At 41.8% G+C, this 23,108-nt stretch overlaps 1 protein-coding gene and 1 long non-coding RNA gene across 6 annotated transcripts in view; one reads left to right on the top strand and one right to left on the bottom strand.

Annotated features, from left to right (window-relative positions):
- The window catches only part of SPEF2 (sperm flagellar 2), a 184,102-nt gene extending 167,872 nt beyond the window's left edge, over nucleotides 1–16,230 (top strand). For all 4 annotated transcript variants that reach the window (XM_042952165.1, XM_042952150.1, XM_042952160.1 and 1 more), the window contains 4 exons: nucleotides 3,150–3,329; nucleotides 9,405–9,644; nucleotides 9,842–9,964; nucleotides 15,730–16,230. In XM_042952165.1, coding sequence (XP_042808099.1) covers nucleotides 3,150–3,329; nucleotides 9,405–9,644; nucleotides 9,842–9,964; nucleotides 15,730–15,819 — 633 coding nt within the window. In that variant the 3' untranslated portion in view covers nucleotides 15,820–16,230. The remainder of the gene's footprint in view (nucleotides 1–3,149; nucleotides 3,330–9,404; nucleotides 9,645–9,841; nucleotides 9,965–15,729) is intronic.
- The window catches only part of LOC122227588, an 81,761-nt gene that overhangs the window by 14,204 nt on the left and 44,449 nt on the right, over nucleotides 1–23,108 (bottom strand). For both annotated transcript variants that reach the window (XR_006206137.1, XR_006206138.1), the window contains exon 2: nucleotides 4,260–4,385. This is a non-coding gene — a long non-coding RNA (uncharacterized LOC122227588). The remainder of the gene's footprint in view (nucleotides 1–4,259; nucleotides 4,386–23,108) is intronic.

Below are 23,108 nucleotides of genomic sequence, written 5' to 3'. Positions count from 1 at the left end.
GCCACCCCACCACTCCCATCTTCACCCAAAGCCCTCTTCCTCTCAGTTACTGGCAACTCTGATCTTCCAGTTGCCAAAACCCTAGGACTCATACCCAAATCTTCTCTCCTTTTCAAACACCATGTCCAGTCCCTCAGGAAACCCTGGTAGTTCTATCTTCAACATATACTAAGGATCAGACCACTCCTCCTAAGCCCCATGGCTATCACTGGAACAAACCACAGTCAACCTCACCTGGATGATGGCAACAGCCTCATGATGGGTCTCCCTGTTCCTCCCTTGTCTTGGTTCAGATTACAGGCAGATCATGGCAGCCTCTCCTCAAAACCCCCCATGGTTCTGCATTCTACTCAAAGGAAAATCCCAAGTCCTGAAGAAGCCAGCCTGGCCTTGGCCCTTATTCCTCTCTCCCTCATCTCCTTCTGTTCTGCCCCAGCCCATTCTGCTTCAGCTACACCGGCCTTCTTATGGTGTAACCATGCAAGGTGCATGCCCACCTTAGGACACTGGCCTCAGCAGTTCCCTCTGCCTATAATGCTCTTACCCCAGATGTGCTCCCTGGCTTACTCCCTCTAATCTTTGTTCAAATTTTCCCTTCTCAACCGTGCAATCTGTTCCCCTCCCCACCTTCCACTCCTAATTCCTCTTTTCTTGGCCTACTTTTTTGTGTGTTCCCATAATCACTATCTAATTTACCCAACTTTTAAAATGTATTCTTTATTGTCTGTCTTCCCCTTCTAGAAAGTAAGCTCTTCAAGAACAGGCATCTTTATCTCTTTCTTAGTGAATACATTTCAAGCACCTAGAATAGTCCATGCCTAGCACATCTTAGGTGTTCAATAAGTATTTGCCAATACCCATTCATTAGCTCACAGCTTCCTTGAGTCAGAAGTCCAGGCATGGCTTAGATGAGTCCTCTGCTCGGGGTCTCATAAGGCAAAAATCAAGATATCAGCTGCGATTGCATTGTCATCTGAGGTCAACTCCAAGATTGGTTCCAAGACTGGCTTCTGAGATGGATCATTGGTAGGATTCAGAACCATGCAGTTGTAGGACTGAGACCTTCAGCCCAAGAGGCTGCTTATTGTTCCCTGCCACATGACCTTCTCCACAACTGGACAGTCTGATTCATCATGGCCAGAAGGAGAGCATCTCTCTGGCTTCTCCTTAAGGCCTGGGTCCTTTTTCAAAGAGCTTACCTGATTAGGTCAGGCCCAACATCAGGCTTCATTTTGATTACCTCAAAACCAATTGATTAAGGACCTTATTTACATCTACAAAATCTCTTTACCTTTGCTATATAAAGCGACCTACTCACGGGAGTGACTTTCCCATTACATTCACAAACCCAATCCACACTCAAGGAGAAGAGATTATACAAGATAAATATGCCAAGGAGTGGGAACCTTTGAAACTTTCTTAGAATTCTGCCTACTACAATATTTTAAATGATCTTAGGAACACAGCAAGGTTACCTTTTATAAATATCCAATTCAATGACTTAAAATCAATCCTGTGTAATTACAGAAAGAGTTTACATATCAGATTATTTCATTTTTTCACATCTTTTTTTGAGATATAATATTTGGTTGCTTTGTTAATGAAGATAATGATGCACCTGCATAGCATTTATAAGTGCAATTCAGTGGAAGTCATAATGAAGTTCAACAATTCCTTTGAAAGAAATGGAAGATAAGCACTCAGGGACCCTGCCATGGTTCTCTGTTAGTGTCAGTCTCCCTTCTACTCTAAGCCCGGCTGGCCATCCCTGGAGTAACTCAGAGGCAAGAGGGCATGAAGAAAACACAAAGTCCTGAAGGAACCCACCAGCTGGATCATGAAAAAGGTGCCCCTACTGTCAGAGAGTGGTTTTAAGCATCTCAGGATAGTTCAGTGCCTGGCTTACAGCAGACGTACCACTCCGTTAACTTTGATAAAAGTGACTGAACAAATGAACTTGCAGACTCCATTGACCTCTGAGATTCTTTCCTGCTCTGTAACATAAAGACTTTATGCAGTTTCCTATCAAAGTTATTTTTATTTAAATTTTTATTGGATTTGTCAAGTGTCAGAAACTTACTCTTCTGTCTAATTAAATGTGTGTCCATAGTTGTAAGTATTGTGGGTAGCCAAGAATAACATGGTATCTATGGATCTAGGCACTTGCTTCTCAAAGTCTAGGCCAGGACCATCAGTGTTAGAATCATCCAGGAGCTTGCCATATGTGCAAAGCTCATATAGCTCATAGTCTAAACCTTAGACCATTCAAGAATCATCTACTGTATCAAACTTTAAATTAAAAAAAGAAGATTCTCCAGGCCACTAAATGTACATATACGAGAAGAGTTCACTGAGGAAAGGAGTCTTCTCTACAACCAGGCCCATGTAGGTGCTTGGGTGTGACCTGTGAGTCCCAGGATTTGAGCTTCTTTGTGGGGGGGCCTCAGGGGATATTGAGTTCCCACACACTAACTTTTCTTGCTGCCAAATGCACAAAACACTGCATATAGAGCTGGCTTCCAGCTCAGTCATCTAGAATGAATGAGAGATTACCAAAAAAACTGATATTCAGTGGTTAGCACACTTTCTCCTCCAGTGTAAACTCACAGTGGAAAGAGTCCACATTACTGTCAACAAATTAAGTATGAAGTTCAGAGCAGGATTGACCAGTTGAAAGATTTTAATGGCTAGAGTCCCAGTGGCTTTGGTTATCATTTCCCCCTCTTGCCACTCAGGGTAGGGAGATATATCAGAAGCTTCATATTTAGTAGTCAGGGCCCAGTTTGTCAGAATGGTGATGAGGTTAGATAGATGGATGGGTCTTTGTTCTGTGGTCCTGCTTCACATGTCATCCCCACGTGTTTTTTTTTTTTATTATTATTATTAACACATTCTTTCCTAAATATGTTGATACCATTAATTAGCATACAATTTTCTTTAAAATTAGAATATTGAGCCTTATTTATTCTGTTTTTTAACTTAGCATATTCTTCAGTTAATACTATTCATTATATATTACTTTTACTAATTCAATCCTCAGAAAGCGGCTCTATTCCAAAGCTCCTGGAAGGATATTTCATTGCCTGTCCATCTATTAACTACCAGTTTTACACCTTTTATGTTTGATCAGAATTCTTCTTGTGTGACAGTTTTTCTTTAGGTTATTTGCTGACTATGAGAAGGACCCACCTCAACTTGACTACACACAGACGCTGCTTTATTTTGCTTGTCATCCAGATGCTGTGGAAGGGGTCTACAGGGCCCTCAGTGTGGCCACTGGGACTCACGTCTTCCAACCAACCAAAACTCCTACTTTTATTGCAGAAAAGGTAATTGTGGTCCAGAAATGGACCAGCAATGGGGTCTGCAGGGGGCTACCAGAAGATCTTAAACTTCTAACAACATAAGTTTTTTTTCATGTCTGCATTTTTCTGGATACCTAACACAGTGCTTTACACACACTAGGTCTTCAATAAAGCTTTACTCAATTGGCTTAAGAACTAGAGACCCACTGTCAAACAAACAAAAAACAAAAAACAAAAAACAAAAATCTTTGTAGTAAAGTCAAAATTTGCTCAAAATTTGTTGGTGGAATCCAAGTTTGTTCTGTAAAGGACAGCATTTATTTTACATGAAGTACTGATCCTGATAAGTGAATAAGTGGGTATCAACCCAATCTATCTGTCATACTGTGTAGAAAGCCTACATGAAACAAGCCAGGCCTCAGACATCCCACATACATGTGACACTTGATAGTGTTTCAGGCCAAAGCCCAGTCTCCTGAAACCCACAAGTACTTTGTATATCCTACATCTAAAGACAAAGAAGCTTAATAGCTAATTAAACCTCACATTCCCTTTTAGATTTCTAAAGGGTTGGCATTCCCTGGCTGTCTTGGATGGAAAAGAGTGCTAACTAATGTACTTATTATATTCCCTTCTGCATGACTTTTTAGCATCCCTCTGACATTTTGGGGACAGAGCTGTGATCCTTGTAATGGAATGTTTTTCTCTCTTCTTTTATGAACACAGAAGACGGAGGGGTACTGCCCAGTCCAAACTCCTCAGATGTCCTAGGCACACTTGTTTGCCTTTCATACATGTTTGTCAAAATAGACTATGCTGGGTTCTGAAAGAAAGAAAGAAAGAAAGAAAGAAAGAAAGAAAGAAAGAAAGAAAGAAAGAAAAAGGGAAGTTTCTGTGACAGCTTTCATATCTAGGAAGAAATAGACTCTCTGAGATGCAACCCTAAATTTTGACCTGGGACAAATGGACAAGAGATGTCCTTCCTCTTCCATCAGGGTCAGAGTGAGGCCAGACAGGTGCCCAGTAAGCTGCCAACTCAAGGCTCTTCAACCCGATTTGCTGTAGATGCTACTTCAATACCTGCACAGTGACAGAAAGTGCAGCAATGAGTGTTTATTTCATTCAAGTATTCTGTCTTTTTAGATAGTAGAAGGCCAGTTTCAGTTTTCCCAAGTAAATAAGGAGTCAGATATGGACTGCCTTTGTTGGGACTGCATTTGCCGCTTCCCCAGGGATGCTTCTGTACCCTCCCCCCATAGATTGGGCCTCCGTAAGCTAACTCTGGCATGGATCGCGGCCTGCCAGGAGATCTTAGTCACATGTCTGTCCTCCAGGAGACTTTCCCTGACCTCAGGTGATGTCAGGCAGCCCCTGCCATATGTTTCCATAGAGTTCTATGTTTCTCCCTTCACGATCCTCCTCACAGTCACTTCTTCAGGTCAGTTCTTTGCTAGACTCTAAGCACCCAGGGGGCAGGGAGGTGCCATCTGTCTTGTTCTGAACCTGTCACAATCCTGAACCCGAATTACTGGCACAGAGCTCAGTAAAGATTTCATTGAGTGGGTCAGTTAATTATGTAATTCACTTTGTAAATAGCCCTGTGGTCTGCAAGGGATACAGAAGAAGGCTGATTTGCTCCCCTAAAGAGACTCCATCTAATCGCCCCCATCCATGCAGAAAACAATGGGTGAACAATGTGCCAGACATGGAAGGAACACAGCGAAAAGGACAGATTAACATAGGGTCTTACTGATCAGAAGAGGTGTTTGTCTTTTCCTTTTTCCCACCTCCCTATCATTGTTTTTGCTATTGCCTCCACCTGGTGTCCCCTTCATCTCATTCTGAAGGGCTCAAGGCCTCCCCAGTATCCAGGGCCTATTTCAACTACCAGATGATTCACGAAGTTTCCCCTGACACTCAAGAGCAACACTGAGAGCTCTCAACGGGGCCCCCTTAGATTCAGATCCTCTCTGGTAGGACTGGGCACCACTTCATGCATACATGCATTTATTCAACAAATATTTTCCCAGCTTCTCTGTGTACTGGGAACCACCCTTGATGTGAGGAATAAAGAAGTAGCATATAGACTACATCATATGATAATAAATGCTACAGGAAAATAATAATATAGGGAAAAATACAGGAGCTGGGGTAGGTTGCAACGCTGGGAAGAACAGCAAGGTAGCTGCAATTGTAAGTAAAGACAGCAGCAGATGCCAAAGCCAGACAGTGGGGGGAGGGGCCGGGGGGGGAGGAGGGGGTGTTGGATGTATTCCAAAGACCAGCCATTATAGTTGGAGAGGAATGAGCTGGAGGAGAGTAGTAAGAAAAATAAATGAGGGGGAGATGCCCCAAGTGCCACTGTAGGGACCTTGGCTTTGACTTTGCTGAGAGATGAGATGAGAAGTTATTGGAATATGGCCATCTGACTTTAAATGTATGGAGATCTCTCTGGCTGCTGTGTTAGAGCATACTGTAGGGGAACAAAGGAGGGAGTAAGAAGAGCTAGTAATTCAGGCAGCTGTTTGTCTATTGAATCCTTCTAATAAGTTATTTCTACCTTGAATTGGGGACAACCTATTACCCACCTTCATGTTCACCACAGTGGTTGCCACATAGCAAATGTTCAATTAATGTTTATAAACATGGAGGGAAAGATGGGAAGAGGAGAGAGTGAGGAGGAATGGAATTCTGTTTCTAAGGTAGAGAGGAGGAGAGCAGGCATTCCCATCAGAGGCAATAGTGAATCCAGGAGGCTGCAATGAGATAGAAAGTCCAGGAAAAAGGAAGCCTGTGCTAGAATTGTTCCTATAGCAACATACAGCTGTCTGGGTGAGTAGCAACCAGGCCAGCTAGCACAGGAGGGCTCTGCATCCCCTCTGTCCCTAAACCACTCATTCAGGGAAGCTAATGCCCCACCAAGAAGCAATGCCCCTGGAGTGCTTCTCCTCAAAGCTCTTCTAAAGTCCAAGCACACTGCACAGGAACTGCTTCACAACACCACAGGGATGGAACAGGCCTGAGGGGCAGGAGGCAGAGAGCGTGCCTGTGACATACCACACACAGGCCTGTTCCTGGCTTTGGGTGAACCCAAGGTGCTTGAGCTTTTGAAATACAGAATCCGCCCACCTCTCTCATTCTTGCTCACCTCTTGTTCTTAGCATCCTGCCTCCAATTATGCCACTCTGTTTCTGTGCCCTTTCCAGTTGTGTTTGTTTCCTGGGCAACCTCATCCCAGGAAGCCATAATGAGTTTACTCAGAAATAACACCTCCAACAGATCCATATTCACTCCCAAGACATTAAATCAGATCTCTGCTTTTGCTTTCCACATGAATGACTGGAAACATCCACACTATTTTATTCTTCCTTACTCTATTTCAGTGACTCATGCTGTTTTATTCAGTGTGGCACAGACTTTCTGTTCAAATCCATACTTTCTTGGGTAACTTAAAAGAATCCCAAGAGCAAAGCATTCATGAGTATGTGCTGGTCCTAGTGAAGCTTTAAATAAGTTGACATTTGGAAAAATGGTTCATTCTGGCCTATGTGGTGTGGGGTTGTGATGTTGGAATTCAGTAAATTGTGAGTTTGAAACTCCCACATTTTAAAAATCTTGTTAAAGCATCTTGGGAGAGCATTTGAGGTGCTGGGGTTCAAAACATCTAAATTTTAATTCCATCTTACTCTTTTGACACTTTACCCATATTAGTCCCAAGGACTGACCTTCTGTTCTGCCTCTGAGTTGTGGCATCTAAATTTTAATTCCATCTTACTCTTTTGACACTTTACCCATATTAGTCCCAAGGACTGACCTTCTGTTCTGCCTCTGAGTTGTGGGACTGAACTGGTTGAATGAAGGAAATTAATGGCCAGGCACTGTTCTGGGGACTGTTACCAAAAGGCAACAATTCATTTATCCCATGATGATTGTATCAGGCCTCTGAATAGTCTGTCTCTAACTATGGAAATAGGGCAGAGAGACAAGGCTCTTTGTCTGTTTTATTTAGGTATCACCTGCCCATCTAATCCGGCTAATCATTTATTCACCCACAGGCTTTGTATTTATTATGTCCTTGTAGCATTTATATTGCAGTCTAAATAGAAATCTATTCATCCTACACTACCTGTGTGATGATTTCCAAGCATCTTAGGTGGGCACAAAAAGGCCAGTTTCACATTTCTGCAATGTAATATTTCAGTTCTTTAAAATAGAGAAGAGTTTGAATAGGTAGATAGATGGGTAATAGGTAGGTAGGTAGGTAGATAGATCTATACTTAATTCCAAAATCTTCACCTGATAATGAATTCTCTCTCTGTCTTAGATTAGATTAAATTCCCAGTTTACCAAAGGATATAGAAACCCAACCTACACAGAGCTAGAACAAATGAAACCTGTCTTCATTACACTGCTCACAGCCCCTACAAATCTCCTAAAGGGACTTACCACTATCACAGGCTTCATTTCCTGCTGTATCATAATTTTTTATATATAGGGCTTTCATACCTATTTGGAAAGAACTTTCGTGACTAATTAACTTGCACTTAATGCTTCTACTGAACTGAATATTTATAAACATTGAAACCCTCCTTTTATTTTAAGCCTAAGTTTATCATTTTTCCTTTCTTGGGATAAAGGAGAATCGGTATTCAGGTGTGTTATGACATCTAATCAGTCAACATTCCAAAAACACCCATTTTTCTGTGGCAAATCATCAAATATCAACAATCTTATCATGAAAAACTCACACACATATATGTGTTTATTACACTGAATACAATAAATACAAATATGTAGAGTATGTGGAAAGTACAGCAATGTGTGAAAAAAATATCATCCATTCCCTAACCAGAGGTAAACATTTGTTAACTCTTTACTGTATCTTTCTTTTCTCTTTTCTTTTCTTTTTTTTTTTTAATTTTGTATATGTTTTTATTTATTTTTGAGAGAGAGATAGACAGAGCGTGAGCAGGGGAAGGGCAGAGAGAGGGAGACACAGAATCCGAAGCAGGCTCCAGGCTCTGAGCTATTAGCACAGAGCCTGATGCAGGGCTTAAACTTGTGAACCACAAGATTATGGCCTGAGCCAAAGTCGGAGGCTTAACCAACTGAGCCACCCAGGTGCCCCTTTCTTTTTTTCACTAATAAGCATAGATGTATAAGAAAATGAGGATCCTAGTGTATTTATCATTTTATGGATTTTTTTTTTGCATTTACCTCTATGAGTGTTTTCTCAAGTCACTAGGTACTCTTCTAAACCACAGTTTTTATGGCAGTATAGTATTCCATCACAGAAACATACTAAAATTTATGTCACCACTCTCTGATTTTGGAATTGCAGATTTTCTGTGTTTGCTGTAACACTGAACAAACATCCATATATAGAAGTCTTTGTGCAAATGAATTTTTTTTAGAATCAATTCCTAGATCTATAATTACAAGGTCAATGGGCAGGAATGGTTTTCAGGTTTTTGAAACACAAGAAATTACTTCAGAAATACTGTACTCTTTACCATACTCATGAGGCCTACCGACTTCATGGCTCTTGGCCGTGTTTCAATGAGCAGCCGTAAAAATCCCACCTGACTTTCTAGTTCAATTTGTTTTCTATTTTGCCATCTGAATGTTTAGTTGGGTTTAACCTCTGGTATGCAAACAAATGTTTCTGAAGCTCTTAGAATCTATCAAGCTTGAGAAATTAACTTGCCATAACCTCTCGGCTACAGTCCGTTTCCAAAGCAAATCCTTTAAAAATCTATATTCATGTGCAGAAGCCAGGCATCAGGCACACTAATTCACTCCAGTGTCCACTTACAGAGGAATCCGAAGTGCCTGGCAGTTCAGTGAGCTGAAGCATCTATGGAGGTAAGACACACCCCACACTGAGGTGTCTGTATCCACAGGCAGAATTGGTCTAGAATCTCGATGTGATCTCCAGTGCAGTTAGTACGCTCTCTTCGGTACTTTGTTTGGCTAGGTTGTGGGAGGCACCATCGCTTCATTGCGTGAAAAGTGTGTGACAACATTAGTGTGTTTAAATGTCTCCATTACTGGAAACTCTTCAGTCTGACTTCATATTGTCTTTATTAAATCGTGCAGACCTCCTCTTTTACTGATATGAGTCCAATTGAGGAATATCCTGAACATGAGGGAAACTTCATGAGTGAGGAAAGGGAATTAAGAGAAGAAAAGGAGGAAAAGGAAGAAGATATCCCTGCGAATGCAAACACTGAAAAGATTTCTTTGGAAAGACTACTCAAAGTGTTCCGAGGGGGAAAAGAAGTACAGGACGCTAACAGATTTGCCAGCCACCTACAGATAGAGAACACTGACTCAGAGGTTGGTTAGACTCCTTCAGAAAAGGGGTAACTTGTACATAAGAAAACTCACCCTCAAGTCTTAGCATAGTTTCATGGAATTGCTCTCAAATGTATCATTGTGTAGAAATTATGGCAAATTCCTTTATTAAGTAAAATAAGTTTTTAACATCTGCAGGATTGTGAAGTTAACTTCACTTTTTTTTTTCTTCTTTAAAGAACTTCATAAAAGTATTTCAAGACCTAGGTGCCAAGAATCTGGAACCAGTCAGAGTTGCTGTTCTTTTGAAGCATCCTTTTATTCAAGACCTGATTTCAAGTTATTCAGACTATAAAATCCCTGTGAGTATTATCCCAAGGTGTCCTAATTCAGTCAAGCTCAGGATCAGGGCATGGTGGGACGTTTCCAGTGTGGACTACAGAGACAGGGGAGAAGCTGGTGCTGGCCAAACCAGGGTCAGAGAAGCTAAGCTGGTAAAAGCATCAGGTTAGAGAAGCCAGCCTGTGATACCCAGCGGGCAGCAAGGCCAGGAACAGTAGAGGTAGCTATCTGCACTATGAATGACACTGTTAACATTATGGAGCTGCCTCATTAGGAAGGGGGCTATCTTGGATCTATGACAGAAGGCTGGAGTGAATGAGATGAAAGCTGGATGAGAGGCAGTATTAGTGTTCCAGATCATTCCATCCGGCTAATAACTAGCCTGTGACTGAAAAGTATGGAGAATAGAATCCCCCCTTCCCAAAAAGAACTAAGGAGACCACGATCCCCAAACAAGTGCTGACGTAGTTGTTCTCTCTAATCATGGTACCCATTGTCTATGTAGCGCATATAGTGTGAGCGCACACAGGAGACTGGATGTCAGTTCCATCAGGGAAACACTGTGCAAAATGGAGAAACTGAGGACAAAACCCATAGAGACTAGACCGCCACAGAAGGAGAGAAGGAAGAAAGGGAGAGCTGCAGTTCAGAGATCACAGTGACCCAGCGAGTCTCTACCGCATGTGCTGAATGTGTGTCCACCCTGGCAATGCCAGGTCTTTAATGACAAGGGACAAGGCAGGCAGAGACACACCCCAATCACAGTGGGGCAGGTGTACAGCCTCCTCACGTACCGGTTCAACCGTATGAAGTCTCTTTATTTGGCTCCTGCTAGTTGTTTCTTGGACAATTAAGGGTGTGCTGAGTTTAAGATAAAAGCACTTTCACTTCGATAAAATGAAGGTGATTCTAAGACACATTTCTCCTGACTTGTCAGTGATAACCTTCTATGCCCAGAAATGAGACCATTCAGACGTGAATATCTTCAGACCTAAATTTGTTTGTTTTAAATTGCTGATCTTTTTGCTTATAAATTGTATCTCCTCTGTTGGCAATAACTGAAATCAATTTCTAACAAGCTAGCAGACACTCATCCGGTAGTGAAGTATGATGATAGCATTTAGGAACACAGGCTCAAGGATCAGGAAGTCATGGGACTGAATCTCAGGTAGACTACTTACTAGAGACCTGACTTAAACTTTCTCTTCATCCTGACTCCCTCATCTGTTAAATGGGAATAACAGTCATTCCGACAGAGAGGGTTGCAATGAGAATGAAATGAGCTCAGGCATTGCTCAGGCACATGGTGGGGTTTCTGACATTCGGCAAGGACTTCTGAAATGGTGGCTGCTGTACTTACTCTTGGCTGCTGAGCACTGACCACCAAGGCTAGCGATCCAAGACTTCGTGGGAGACAAAATGAGTATGAACCTCAGTTGCTGCTCTCAACCAAACTCCACTATGTTTGTAAGACAATTTTTACATGCAAGAATTACAAGAGCGTGATATGAGGTAAACCACCCAAGAACAACATTACAGGAATTCAAAACATAGGACGTTTTTTGTTCTAGAAGCTGAGTCTTCAAAGACGGCCAGGAGTTTTTGAAAGTGGAGGGAGAGGAGAGGAGGTCTACACGGATTCTGCCATTGGGGTGGAGAGAGGACAGCATTGTAGGGAAAAGGAAAGGTCTGTGCAAAGGCGTGGACACAGGACTGCATGGGGGAAGGGGAGCCAGTAGGCATCTGAGCAGGGACGTGATGTGATAGCAACTTCTTCATTTCTAAGTGTTTCTTTGTCTCGTAACCATATCATTGTGTCTCTAACATTTAATTGGCCTCTTTTAAAACAAAGTTGTGTCTCTTTATATAAATAGGCCAAAATATCTGGAAACACTGTTGGCAATTATTCCAAGTTGCTGTGCTCATACATTCCACAAACATTTATTGTTTGCATCAAAACTGATATGTTACATGTTCCTTTTCAGTTTTTCCTATCTCATATTTTCATTAATGAAGACTAGCTTCTTCCCCACTTAGGAGGAGGAGGGCATAGGTCAGTGTGACCCTAGAATTAGTTGGGGGGGGACAGAGCACACCAGAACTAGACCACAGGTTGGAGACAGGAGGGGAGAGAGGACAGAGGAGTGTCCCCAGCTGTGGGAATCAACCCCCTTTTGCTTTCTTCTGGGTAGATGTTATCCTGTATAAGTTCCAGAGGCACATCACCTTTGACTGCATTTCATCTTACATGGCTGTCCTATGTTTTAGGGAATGGCCCTCTTACTTTGAACCAGTAAAATAATTTTCAAACTCCCTTGGAATTATGTATATTAGAATTTATCTTGTATTACCAGGAACCAGTAGAAACATAAAACGATGCCATAATTATTTCCTCCCCTAAGGGGAAGAAAACTGTACAAAGTCAGACAATTTGGAAACATCTTGACTCTGGCCAGACTAAATATGATTAACTTGCTGAGAAGATTCTATTCAGCATTTTCCTAAGAAAACAGCCAATGGATGACTGCCTTTGAGAGTCAGCCCCTTGAAAAGGTGTCCTGACTCCTAGGGATAGCAGGAGTCCATGGGGCTGTTTTTAATGTACATATTTCTCTCTTTTTGGAAGGAGTTTGATCAACTTGTTGTACACCTCGCTAGTGATGTTGTAGACAGTGCGGTTTCTCTACACAGGACTACCTCCAGCATGACAGGATTCTGGGCCACTGCCCGCTCTATCCCAGGAGTGCTTGGACATACTGACTACCAACGCCGTCTTTGCACGTTCCCCAAATTTCCCTGGCATGCAGCACCCCTCTGACCTAGAGCCTACCAGCACAGGACATCTGACCTTCTGTGAGTCAGTTTCCCCAGACCATTATCACCTGGTGCTCCAACAGCAGAAAGAGAGTAAGCCTGTCTGTCACCAGTCAGTCTGTCCGTGCTTTCCTTCATGGCCAGAGTGCTTCTGCAGAGTCAGCTTCTTCAGCTCCCTGTCTCCTCGCCCCCACCTCTCCTTCCTGGCCCTCCACCTCAAAGCCATGAGAGGACAGAGGACTGCATAATTGGGACTCATTCATATGACTGTGAATTAGAGACTTGAGCCTGTGACCTAAAAAGCCTAAACTCTGATATTCTAGAACGAAAGAGCCTCTCTTTCCAGTAAGATGTTCCATTCTCATTTTCATTGTGCAAAAAAAGAAAAGAAAGAAGAGAAATAAAGGAAAAGAAAAAAAAAATCTCTGAAGATTCAGTTTCTACCAAACCCATCCTGTCACCATTTCTGTTCCAGATATCCATGTAGAAGTAAATAGATCACATTTTAAAATGAACTTTAACCACAGTGATGTTATTTGAAGATCTTTCAAGATAAGTAGAGCAAAAGCTAGAATGTGGTTTTTCAGGTTAAAATGTTGTTTGCTGTTATAAACAGTGGGAAGTGAAGGTTGTTGCCTGATAGCTCTGTTTACAAGGTTTGTGTTTGGAAGCAGCAGCACTTTGAAATATATATTTGAAAAAAACTGAGTATTCATAGTCATTTTGGCGTGTTTAATTCTTGCTCCTATTGGGAGGCATCCTGGCTTTGTGGTTGAGAGAGCGGCCCAAGAGCCACACTGATTGGGTTCACACCTATGCACTGGGTGACCTTGGCCAAGTGACCTCACGGTGCCTTAGTTTCCCCATCTGTAAAATAGGTTACCATACATACCTCATGGGGTTCTTGTATGGATTTAATGACTTAGTACATATAAAGTGCTTAGCTTAGGGCTTGGCAGATAGGATGCACCCAAAAATAAATGTTAAACATTATAATTATTGCTGCTCTTATTACTATTGAGGGTTTGTTGGTAATTGCGGTGCCCAGGAAATATTTCTGAGCCATGTGACATTGTATGTGGATAAATAAATAAGCTGGCACTTCATCTCCTGAATTCAGTGTCTGCTCTTTGGAAAGAAAGAAAAGGCTTTCCCTGTTGCAGTGCCATGATGACAGAGGGTCCAAACTCATGTCCCAGAAATCCCCATGCGGGCAATACCTAGATGCAAATTCCAGATTTTGTGTTGGATCTTATAGTTATTCGGTCAAAGTCATTTATTTAACTTCTGCTTTCATAGATCTTATACAAAGAGGTAATTTCAAGTAATATTCCTAAATTATTAAGAAAATGCTTTGGTTAAATAAATGTAACAAGATCAATGCAGATATCGTAGCTGAGTTGTTAGTGAGGAAAATCAATGAATTTCCTATGACCAATATATCCACAAATGTAAGTGAACACCTGGTTTTCTATACCAACCTAACGAATGTAGTTTCTTGTAACAAACACATACCGAATCAACATAAATTTTTTTTCAGCAAACCTGCAAATCAAGCATATATGCTTCAAGTTAAGGTTTCCATTCAATAGGAGATAACAAAAAATCTTTTAGCATTAAAATCTGAATGTCACAGGGGAATTCTTATAAGCAAATGAGTCAGGACCCAATTACATGAGGACAAAATACGAATTATTAAGAGTGACTTGAAGGGATTTTCATCCCACTGTGCCTTCAGGGAATCTGACTTTAAGGTTTTCTCCAATCCTCTCATTTGTAACAAAACATGATGGCTGCTATGGTGCATTGTGTTTTCAAAGCACCCAAGTCAAACATTTCCAAACTCTCTCAGCTTTCCTCCATTAACTGCTAGTGAAAATTATGGCCTCTGACTTCAACTGCAAACTTAGCCAGGGCTGATTTAAACATCTGAAGCTGATGATGTTCTCCATGCTGCAGAGTGTCAGGTGATCACAGGGCAGCTCACTCTTTAATCCCCAAGTGAACAGTCAGCAGTATTAGTGTAAATACTCTCTAGTCAAAGAACACGTAGTATTAACAATGGGGAGCGGCTGTTCTTTTTCACTTAGTTCACTTGAGTTTGACCTCTGTCTGTAGGAAATCTGCATTTTCAAAAAACAAGGTCTCACCAGAAAATGATTCACTATGATTCCTGGCAGTGACTGAAAATAAGCAGTACGTGTGTCACTCAGCAGGGGTCAGCTCAGATAGTGAACTAACTCCTGTCTTCTTGAGTAAAATGACCTCAGTCAAATTGAAACCTTTGGAACTCAGCTCTGAAGAAAAGAAAGTTACATTCTTAGAACATTTCCCTAAATCTGTGAGGGAAAGAAAAGAAACTGCATAAATATAACTCTACATTTTTCACGCGTGTTTGTATCCCTTTGACATTTTGATAGTATTTTACATTTATTTTTTTCAATGACTGTGATCTAAAATGTAAGACACTGCTATTTTAAATGGACAAAAAACAGATCGATTTATTCCTAATATTAAAAAAAAAAAAAACGGAGAAATGTAAAAGTCTCCCCTCAAAATAATCCACTCGTCTAAAGTTCTGTAAATCTGTAGATATGGTTGATCTGGCATTAGAATTTTTCATAAATAGTAAATGAATATGTTTTTTTCATGAATAAGGAAGTAACACTTAGGCTTGTTCATTAGGTGCCAAACTGTGTAAATTACTTTTTATAAATGTTACTTAATCTAATGTGACAATTCCAGTCATTATTAGATTAGGAAACAGAGGCTCCAAAATCTTTGATATCTTTCCAAGGGTACAACCAGTAAGTTGCAGGGTGAGATTTAAACTAAATAGAGAACCATTTTCTTAAAGAAAAATATCGAAATAAAAACAACTTACTGTTTAAGCACTGCCATATATTACATGATCTTTAATCCTAAATCACTTATTAATGTCTCTTACTTCTCTTTTAATCTCTTCCCTTAGGATATTAAAATAATTCTCCAAAGGAGTGAGCATGTACAAGGAAGTGATGGAGAGACATCTCCTTCGAGACTTACAGAGGAAAAGAAATGAAAACAAGAGTGTGATTTTTATTACTTGGCAATGAATCTTCCAAACATAAAATGTAAACATGGTGTTTGTCATATATGTTGTCATTGTAAGTATAGAAATGACTTAGACCTGGTTATTAGGGGCATTGAAAAGGGGGCCTTCCTTAACTTGGAGAATATTCTATAATAAACCTTAAGTACAGAGCAAAAATACAAAGTAAGAAGGAATGCATTTTGAAGTGATTCTGAAAATAGAAGACACCAGAACAATGTGTTCAAAAATAAACACACACATAAAAGTCATGAAAAATCACTGTAAGAAGTATGTACATTAGGCAAATATAGTGGAAATTCCCCTGAATCTCCACATCAGGGAAGTTCTGATATGTACATTTTGTGGTTCTGGCTCCACGTGCAGTAAAATTCCAAGGTTCATCCCACACAAGCTGAAGAGATGGCTGCATCAGCTGCTGGTACAGCCATGCTACTCACATCTATTTCTAATCCTTTCCTAATAGAATATAATATTTCCTATATAGATGAATCTACTCGCACCATTATATCTTTTTCCTTGTATATATTAGTGACTCAAATTCAATGATACTTATCTCAAGAAAATGTTTTCTAAGTGAGTGATGGCGTCTTCTCAGTGGTGGGCCTTCTCTGAAACCCCTTCTTGGTCTTTGTCCCCCCTGACTGCTCCTTCTGAGCCTCTGTGGCTGCTGGATACTCCTCTTTTACTCAACCTCCAAATGTTGAAGGGCCTCAGAACTCTGCCTTCTCCATCTAAAGTCAGTCCCTGAATGACTCATCCATTTCCATTACTTTGTGGGTATTACAGAGACTAACACAGAAATTTCTTTTCTTCTCACCGGTGCCCTGGAATCCAAACTTTGCTCTTACTGTCCATTTGATTACCATATTGATCACTCACAGTCATCACAAACTCAACAAGTCCAAGCCAACAGAGGGAACCTTTCATGATGCAGGTGAGGTCATGTCACCCCTCACTCCAACCCTCTGTCAGCATCCCATTTCGTGCAGCATCCAGTCCAAGTCCTCACCCTGAGCTTACCCCTTGCTACCTCTCTGATCTCATCTCTTGCTATTTTGCCCCTTGCCCACTCTACTTGAGTGGAGCACTTAAGTGACAAATCCACCTCGTTGATCCTAGAACACACCAGAACACTTCTGTCTCAGGACTTTTGCATGTACTTTTTTCGCTGCCTAGAATGACTTTCTCCCAACCTGTGTGGCTTGTCCCCTCACTTCCTTTAGGTGCCTATTTAAATGACACTTTGTCACTAAGGCCTTCCCTCAACAGGTGATACAAAATAGAAATAAGCCACATCCCAACACAACATAATTTTTTTTCCATTGTACTTATTTACATCTGACAAACTACATGTTTACTCTTTTGTTTGCCTGTCACTCCACTAGGCTGTAAGTTCAATGAAGCCAGAGATTTCTCTTGTATTCTTTATTGCTATGCTCCAGAACCTAAGACTAAAATTATAGCCAACTTTAAGTTGTATTGATATATTTGTGCAAAATGGGTGGAAATATCACATTTAGATTGATCACCATGAATGGTGAACAAGCCGAAGACAATTTCTATTGTTAGTAAGACTTATATTCTATTTCTGGACAGTGACATGTTTCCTTAATTTCCTTCTTGTGGGCTCCACTACCAGAATCTTTGTCTTTAAAATTATGGAGGGTGGTGACCCAGAAGTACAGAGATGTGGTAGAAACTCTGCCAGAGATTTCCAAATTTCAACTTAGCCAGTTCACATGCAGTTTTGGTTATTACGAGATAATTCTAGTTTTTCTAGAGAAGGAAGGAGAGGAATATCTGAAAATTGAGCTCAAATAAATAAAATATCATGATGAGGTCACAGGCAGTAAACTAATCTACATTTAGTCAAGGATTGAACAAGACAAGGCAGCACTATTTTCCAAAAGAAAAAAATTAAAAGCAGAGCTGACAGTATCCCTTGCTGTCCTAATGTTCTTGCACAGCATTGTTAAATAAGGAAATTGCAGAATCTCCCTCCTGAGGCCCATTGACTCATCTAAGCAGTAGGCAGGACAACCACCACATGAAAGGTCTCCCTGGTGGGTATTTGCTACCATGTCACAATCTGTTAACCATCATCAAGACTAAGCAGATGTTGTGACTGGGCATGACCCAGAGCCGAAAAAGGAGCTCTCCCACACAGGTCCTGGAGCAGGCAAGGCATGCAACTTCACACTGAAACAAGAGGTTGCATGGGATTCTCCCAGACAAAGGAAGAATGTTCTAGAACTCATCCACTCAAGGGCCTTTCAAGTCTTATAATTTTAGGGAATGCCTCACTATCTTGAAATCATTTTGACTGCACTGAATATTACTGTGACCTCCAGCTATTGCCTTTGTGACATGGTCTCTTATCCTAGGGCTCTCTTCTGGGTATCATGTGATGTTTACAGGATTATTCATGATTTCCTTGGGAACAAAGGAAATGAATATGGACTAAATGCAAGGACAACTGAGTCTGGAACCAGTGGAGGGACACAAAAGATTCGTCACACAAATTATTCATTACCTCTCTCCTCAAGAGATTGTTAGCTATGGGAACCAATGCCCATGTCTGTCTTACTGATCTCTGTGATACAAAACATCAACAAAGAAATTCAAACAGGGATATAGGATCCAGGCGACCTAGAATTATGGTTGATGCAATGTTGGAAGAGATTTGAATTAAATTATGTTTGGTAAGAGAAAGAGGACCCGATAACAAGGTTGAGGTACTAATAATAGGTGACTATACACAACAATAGCTGCTCTTTTTGAGGGTTTACTATGAGGCAGGCACTGTGCTGAGAGCTTTACAAGCACTGTCTCAGTGTTTACAACTCTGAGTCAGGTACTCTTAGTATTGCCATTTCCATATAGTGAAGATGGCATTTAAAGAGAAGATTAACTTGCCTGAAGTCACACAGCTGATAAATAACAGACTAGGAACTCAATATTAACACCAAAAGCCATCCTCTTCCCCAGTTTGCTCAACTTGTGTACAAAATCACCCATTGCGCAAGCACAGGATGGAGGAAGTATGGCTTAGCTGTATTTAAAAATAAAAACAAAGGGTTTTGTTCAAAGTAAATTTGACTCTAATTTGCTGTGTAATGTGGCCCCTGAAGAATCCAGTGCCCTCAGGGCATCAGTGGTTGTAAGGGAGATGCTGATTTTCCTCTGATCTGTGGTGGTCAGACCTCAGCTGCAATTCTGTGTGCAGTTCCCGGCCACACGCTTGAATATATGCATCCTTTATATATGCAGAGGAACCGATTTTTTTTATTCATAAGTGAGGAAATTCAAACCCCTTAGCCTTAAGCTTGAGTAGAGAAGCTTCCAACCTATGGGACAGAGGAGTGCTCTCTACGGTCCCCAGGGGTAAACCAACACCAGTAAACATTGCAGCATGATGGAAGATACAGGCTCCCTGTTGCCAGAAGTATTCTGACAGAGGCAGAGTGCCATGTGGCAGGACAGTTGGCTGCCATGACGGGACTTCAGAACTTTACCCCTTGTCCTGCTCCTACTGCAATTCTGTCTCTACTGAATCAGCTTGTCAGCTCTGCTACCCCAACTTCCATTCTCCTGAAAGGGCCTTTTCAGCTTGGTCTTCATTGTGTATGGATCTCATCTTTCTTTAGGGCACACGTGCACTAGAAGCCCTACCTGCGGAGCCCAATACCATACTCCAGCCACTTAGCTGTTACCCTGTCCAAACCAGCCAATTGCTCCCTAAAGGAGGATTACAGTGGGAGAAGATGAGATACAGACATGGGGCATTTGGCAGGATGGCTTTATGGCCCCATCCATCTCTGAGGTTCTCTGAGAAGAGAACTTCCCATTCTCCATCAATGGCAACACCTGCAGTTCTGTCTCTGACATTCTGACACTTGGACCAAGTCCTTGCTTCCTCATGATCTCTCTCCCTTTACACCCAAATCTCATTACTCCTTATAAATGTCTCTCAGATCTGTCCTCTCCTTTCAGTTTCAACAGCCACCCAATTTCAAAAGCCCTGAAAATCTTTCTAGACTCTTGAATAGCTCTCAGTTGATCCCCTACTTTCTGTACCTTCCACATCTTCCCTTTTTCTACCCCAACCTAGCCTCTGCACTACTCCCAAAATAATCTTCCTGAAACTGCTTAAGCAGATCACACTTTTGCTTTAAAAACCTTCCCTCTGACTCATTGCTTTCAAATAAATTCCACACCTCTTAGAATGTTCTTTAGAACTTGACTCTATACTAATCATCTTTTTCTCACACTCGGCTTCATACAGCTTCACTCAACATAGCCTCTGATACTTACTAGATACTAAATAAAAATGGAATGGAGTAAGGAGTGAAGAGGGATGTCTCCTTTTACTAGAAATCCTAAAAGGTGAGGGCAACTTTTTAGAATAAAGATGTTCCTACAATCATATTCACCCCTTACTGGATCTGTTGAGAGAATTGATCTCATCTTTTTAGGATTATTTGTGTGTGAGAGAGAGTGTGTGTAGGGAAGTGGTAAGAGTGTCATTTTCCTCCTCCCCAAAAGGTTCTCTGCAGCTCTGGAGAAGACAGGTTGAGTGACATCAGGGTACAACTGCTAGAGGCTGACTGACACATAGACGCTAATGAGAAACAAGAATTCTGTCTTAATCAGTTCCTCTGAGGGTCCAGAGCCTGGTGTAACCCTGAACAGGTTAGCCCAGCAGACCCAACTGGCGGGGCTCCATCTAAACCCCTCCCCCACACCCTACCCATCTTATCTAAACAAAGGGCCCTAACTGTGCCCCAACACCTTTTTCAACTCAGTCTGTCTCCTCTCCTATTTTACTGGCATGTTTGACTTAATAATGAATTTATATTGCTTACTGGAGTAGCTCCTTCAACCCATAATAGTTCTCATGTTCTCTAACACAGACTTAAGAGGGCATCCTCTGTTACTAGAGGCGTCACCAGAGATTCTGTTGAGCAACAGATAAACAAATGGATGAGCACATTCACTCTCAGATTCTTAGCATAAGAACAGCATGAAATTTTGTTTTTAAGCCTGTGTGAAAACAAACCTGGAAAGAGATGCCACTAGAGTCTTGTGGCTGCATTTTAAAGCCCAAAAGGGCCACCCTGGGCTCAAAGCAGCGCCCTGAGCGCTTGAGCTCCAAGCAAACGCTGTTTTGTCTTTGCTCATTTCATGCTAACCACAGGGAGACAGCGACACTGAGCACTGTCTGAAACAGCCTCACCTTGCTGTGCCCCCACAAACCAGGCTGAAACCACAACATCCTTCTCGCACGCGGCAGACCTCACTATGCGCTCGAAGGCTGAGGGCTTACTTCTCTCCCACTAGTTTCACCGTTTGAGCCCATTTCATGGTATAGTCCCTGTAAGTCAAGGAGAGCCTTTGCCACCAGGCTCCTTGCAAAAGAATCTACAGGAAGAGGGCCCTGCATCAGAAGACCTCACTTAGCTTTCTCATGCTACAGGAGACCTTTATGATTTCTTCCTGAATTTAGCTGCCCATTGAGGGCAGTTTACCCACTATGCCAATGGGATTGTTTGGAAGGTTCCTTTACAATTTGCTAAGGTGCCACTTATAAAACTGTGCTTCTGTTACTTCTTATAGAGAGCAATTTCCTCCAAGCTGATAACCACATTTCTAAATATTGCATTTTCCTAAGGTAGGTGGGAGAGCTAGCAAGCAGGTAGTAATAAATGCTTCCTGGGTATTGGACACCTGCTGGCCACTTTATATGAGCTGACTCATTTAATTCTCATCTACAGACAACTCCTAAGTTAGATCTACTGCTATTCTCACTGCCGAGGTGTGAAGGGTTAAGGAGCTCTCCCAACTCACATGGCTGCTAAGAAGCGAGGATTTCTACCAGGGAAGGAAGGGATCTGCCTCCAGAGTCTTTGCCCCTAACCCTCCAACTGCACTGCTTCTCTCTGGCCTGTGGATCAGGTACAGGAATCATAAGATATAGTCATGTGATTAAGTCCCTCGGAGTTTCCTTCAGCTAAGAACTGGTCTCTTGAACTCTCTGCCCTTGAGCATTGCCTCCCGACTAAAGGAATTTTGACATCAGGGGCCTTGGCTTATGAAAGATGACTCCACCCATTTACATACCTGACATTTTTGTGGCCTCCTGGCTTGCCTTGCCTATGTCGCCAATTTCACTGTCTTTCCTCCCCCACATTCGGATCTCCATAAATCTGATTATAACATCTCTTTCACTCGACCTGAGGCGTGGTCCACTGACCGTCTAGTGCCACTCCCCCCACCCCACCCCCAACTCAGCGGGAAGGGTCGAAACCCTTTCTCCTGACAAACACTTTAGACCAAGGACAGTGAAAGGAATGAACCTCCAGAACACTCTTCCCCTCCTGAGCCCTCTCCTGTAGAGGCATCATGATAAATCAAGGCTCTTCTGTCAGCCCACTAGTTTAATTTCATGGCCAAATGAAGGAGCATGTGCTCTAAATGAATTTCTCCAGTTTCCTTGACTGCATGATGCTGAGACAATCTGACATGAGAATACAGGCTGCAAACACAAATGCTAGAGGACCTTGGCAGACATTTGAAAAATATGGTACCTGATCAGATTTCTTGAAAAAATTGGCTTCTCAGTCTATCTTTTTCTCACCTTTAAAAGAGCACACACTGGGGCGCCTGGGTGGCTCAGTCAGTTAAGTGTCCTACCTCGGCTCAGGTCATGATCTCACGGTTCGTGGGTCCAAGCCACACGTCGGGCTCTGTGCTGACAGCTCGGAGCCTGGATGGAGCCTGCTTTGGATTCTGTGTCTCCCCCTCTTTCTGCCTCTTCCCCACTCATGCTCTGTCTCTCTCGGTCTCTCAAAAATGAAAAACGTTAAAAATAAAAATTAAAAAAAAAAGAGCAAAGGATAGATTTCACTTTCTCTTAATTCTACTACAAGAAAATAGAGCACATGGACTATGACAAACACAACCTTCATCGCCAGTGGTAGAAAGGCCAGAGGGCTCGCTGAGGACTGTCCCACGTGACCTGGCTGCTGCCCAATGTTACCTGACAGTACTGTGGAAAGCCAGAAATTCTGATCCTTATGCAAACTTAAACTGGAAATATTGACAACTAATTCAAACATTTTAAAACATGTGTGGGCCAGTTCTGCAGATACCAAACAAATAATATTCATGGGCTTTATATGTGGCCCACTGCCTATCCACTTTCCACAGTCAGGTTTCCCAAAGCAGGTCATTCCAAGCAAGTCAGAGGGTGGTTG

This window comes from Panthera leo, chromosome A1 (genome assembly GCF_018350215.1).
Source record: "Panthera leo isolate Ple1 chromosome A1, P.leo_Ple1_pat1.1, whole genome shotgun sequence".
NCBI lineage: Eukaryota > Metazoa > Chordata > Mammalia > Carnivora > Felidae > Panthera > Panthera leo.
The sequence above is the reverse complement of the archived record's forward strand: the minus strand, read 5'-3'. Positions and strand labels throughout refer to the sequence as shown.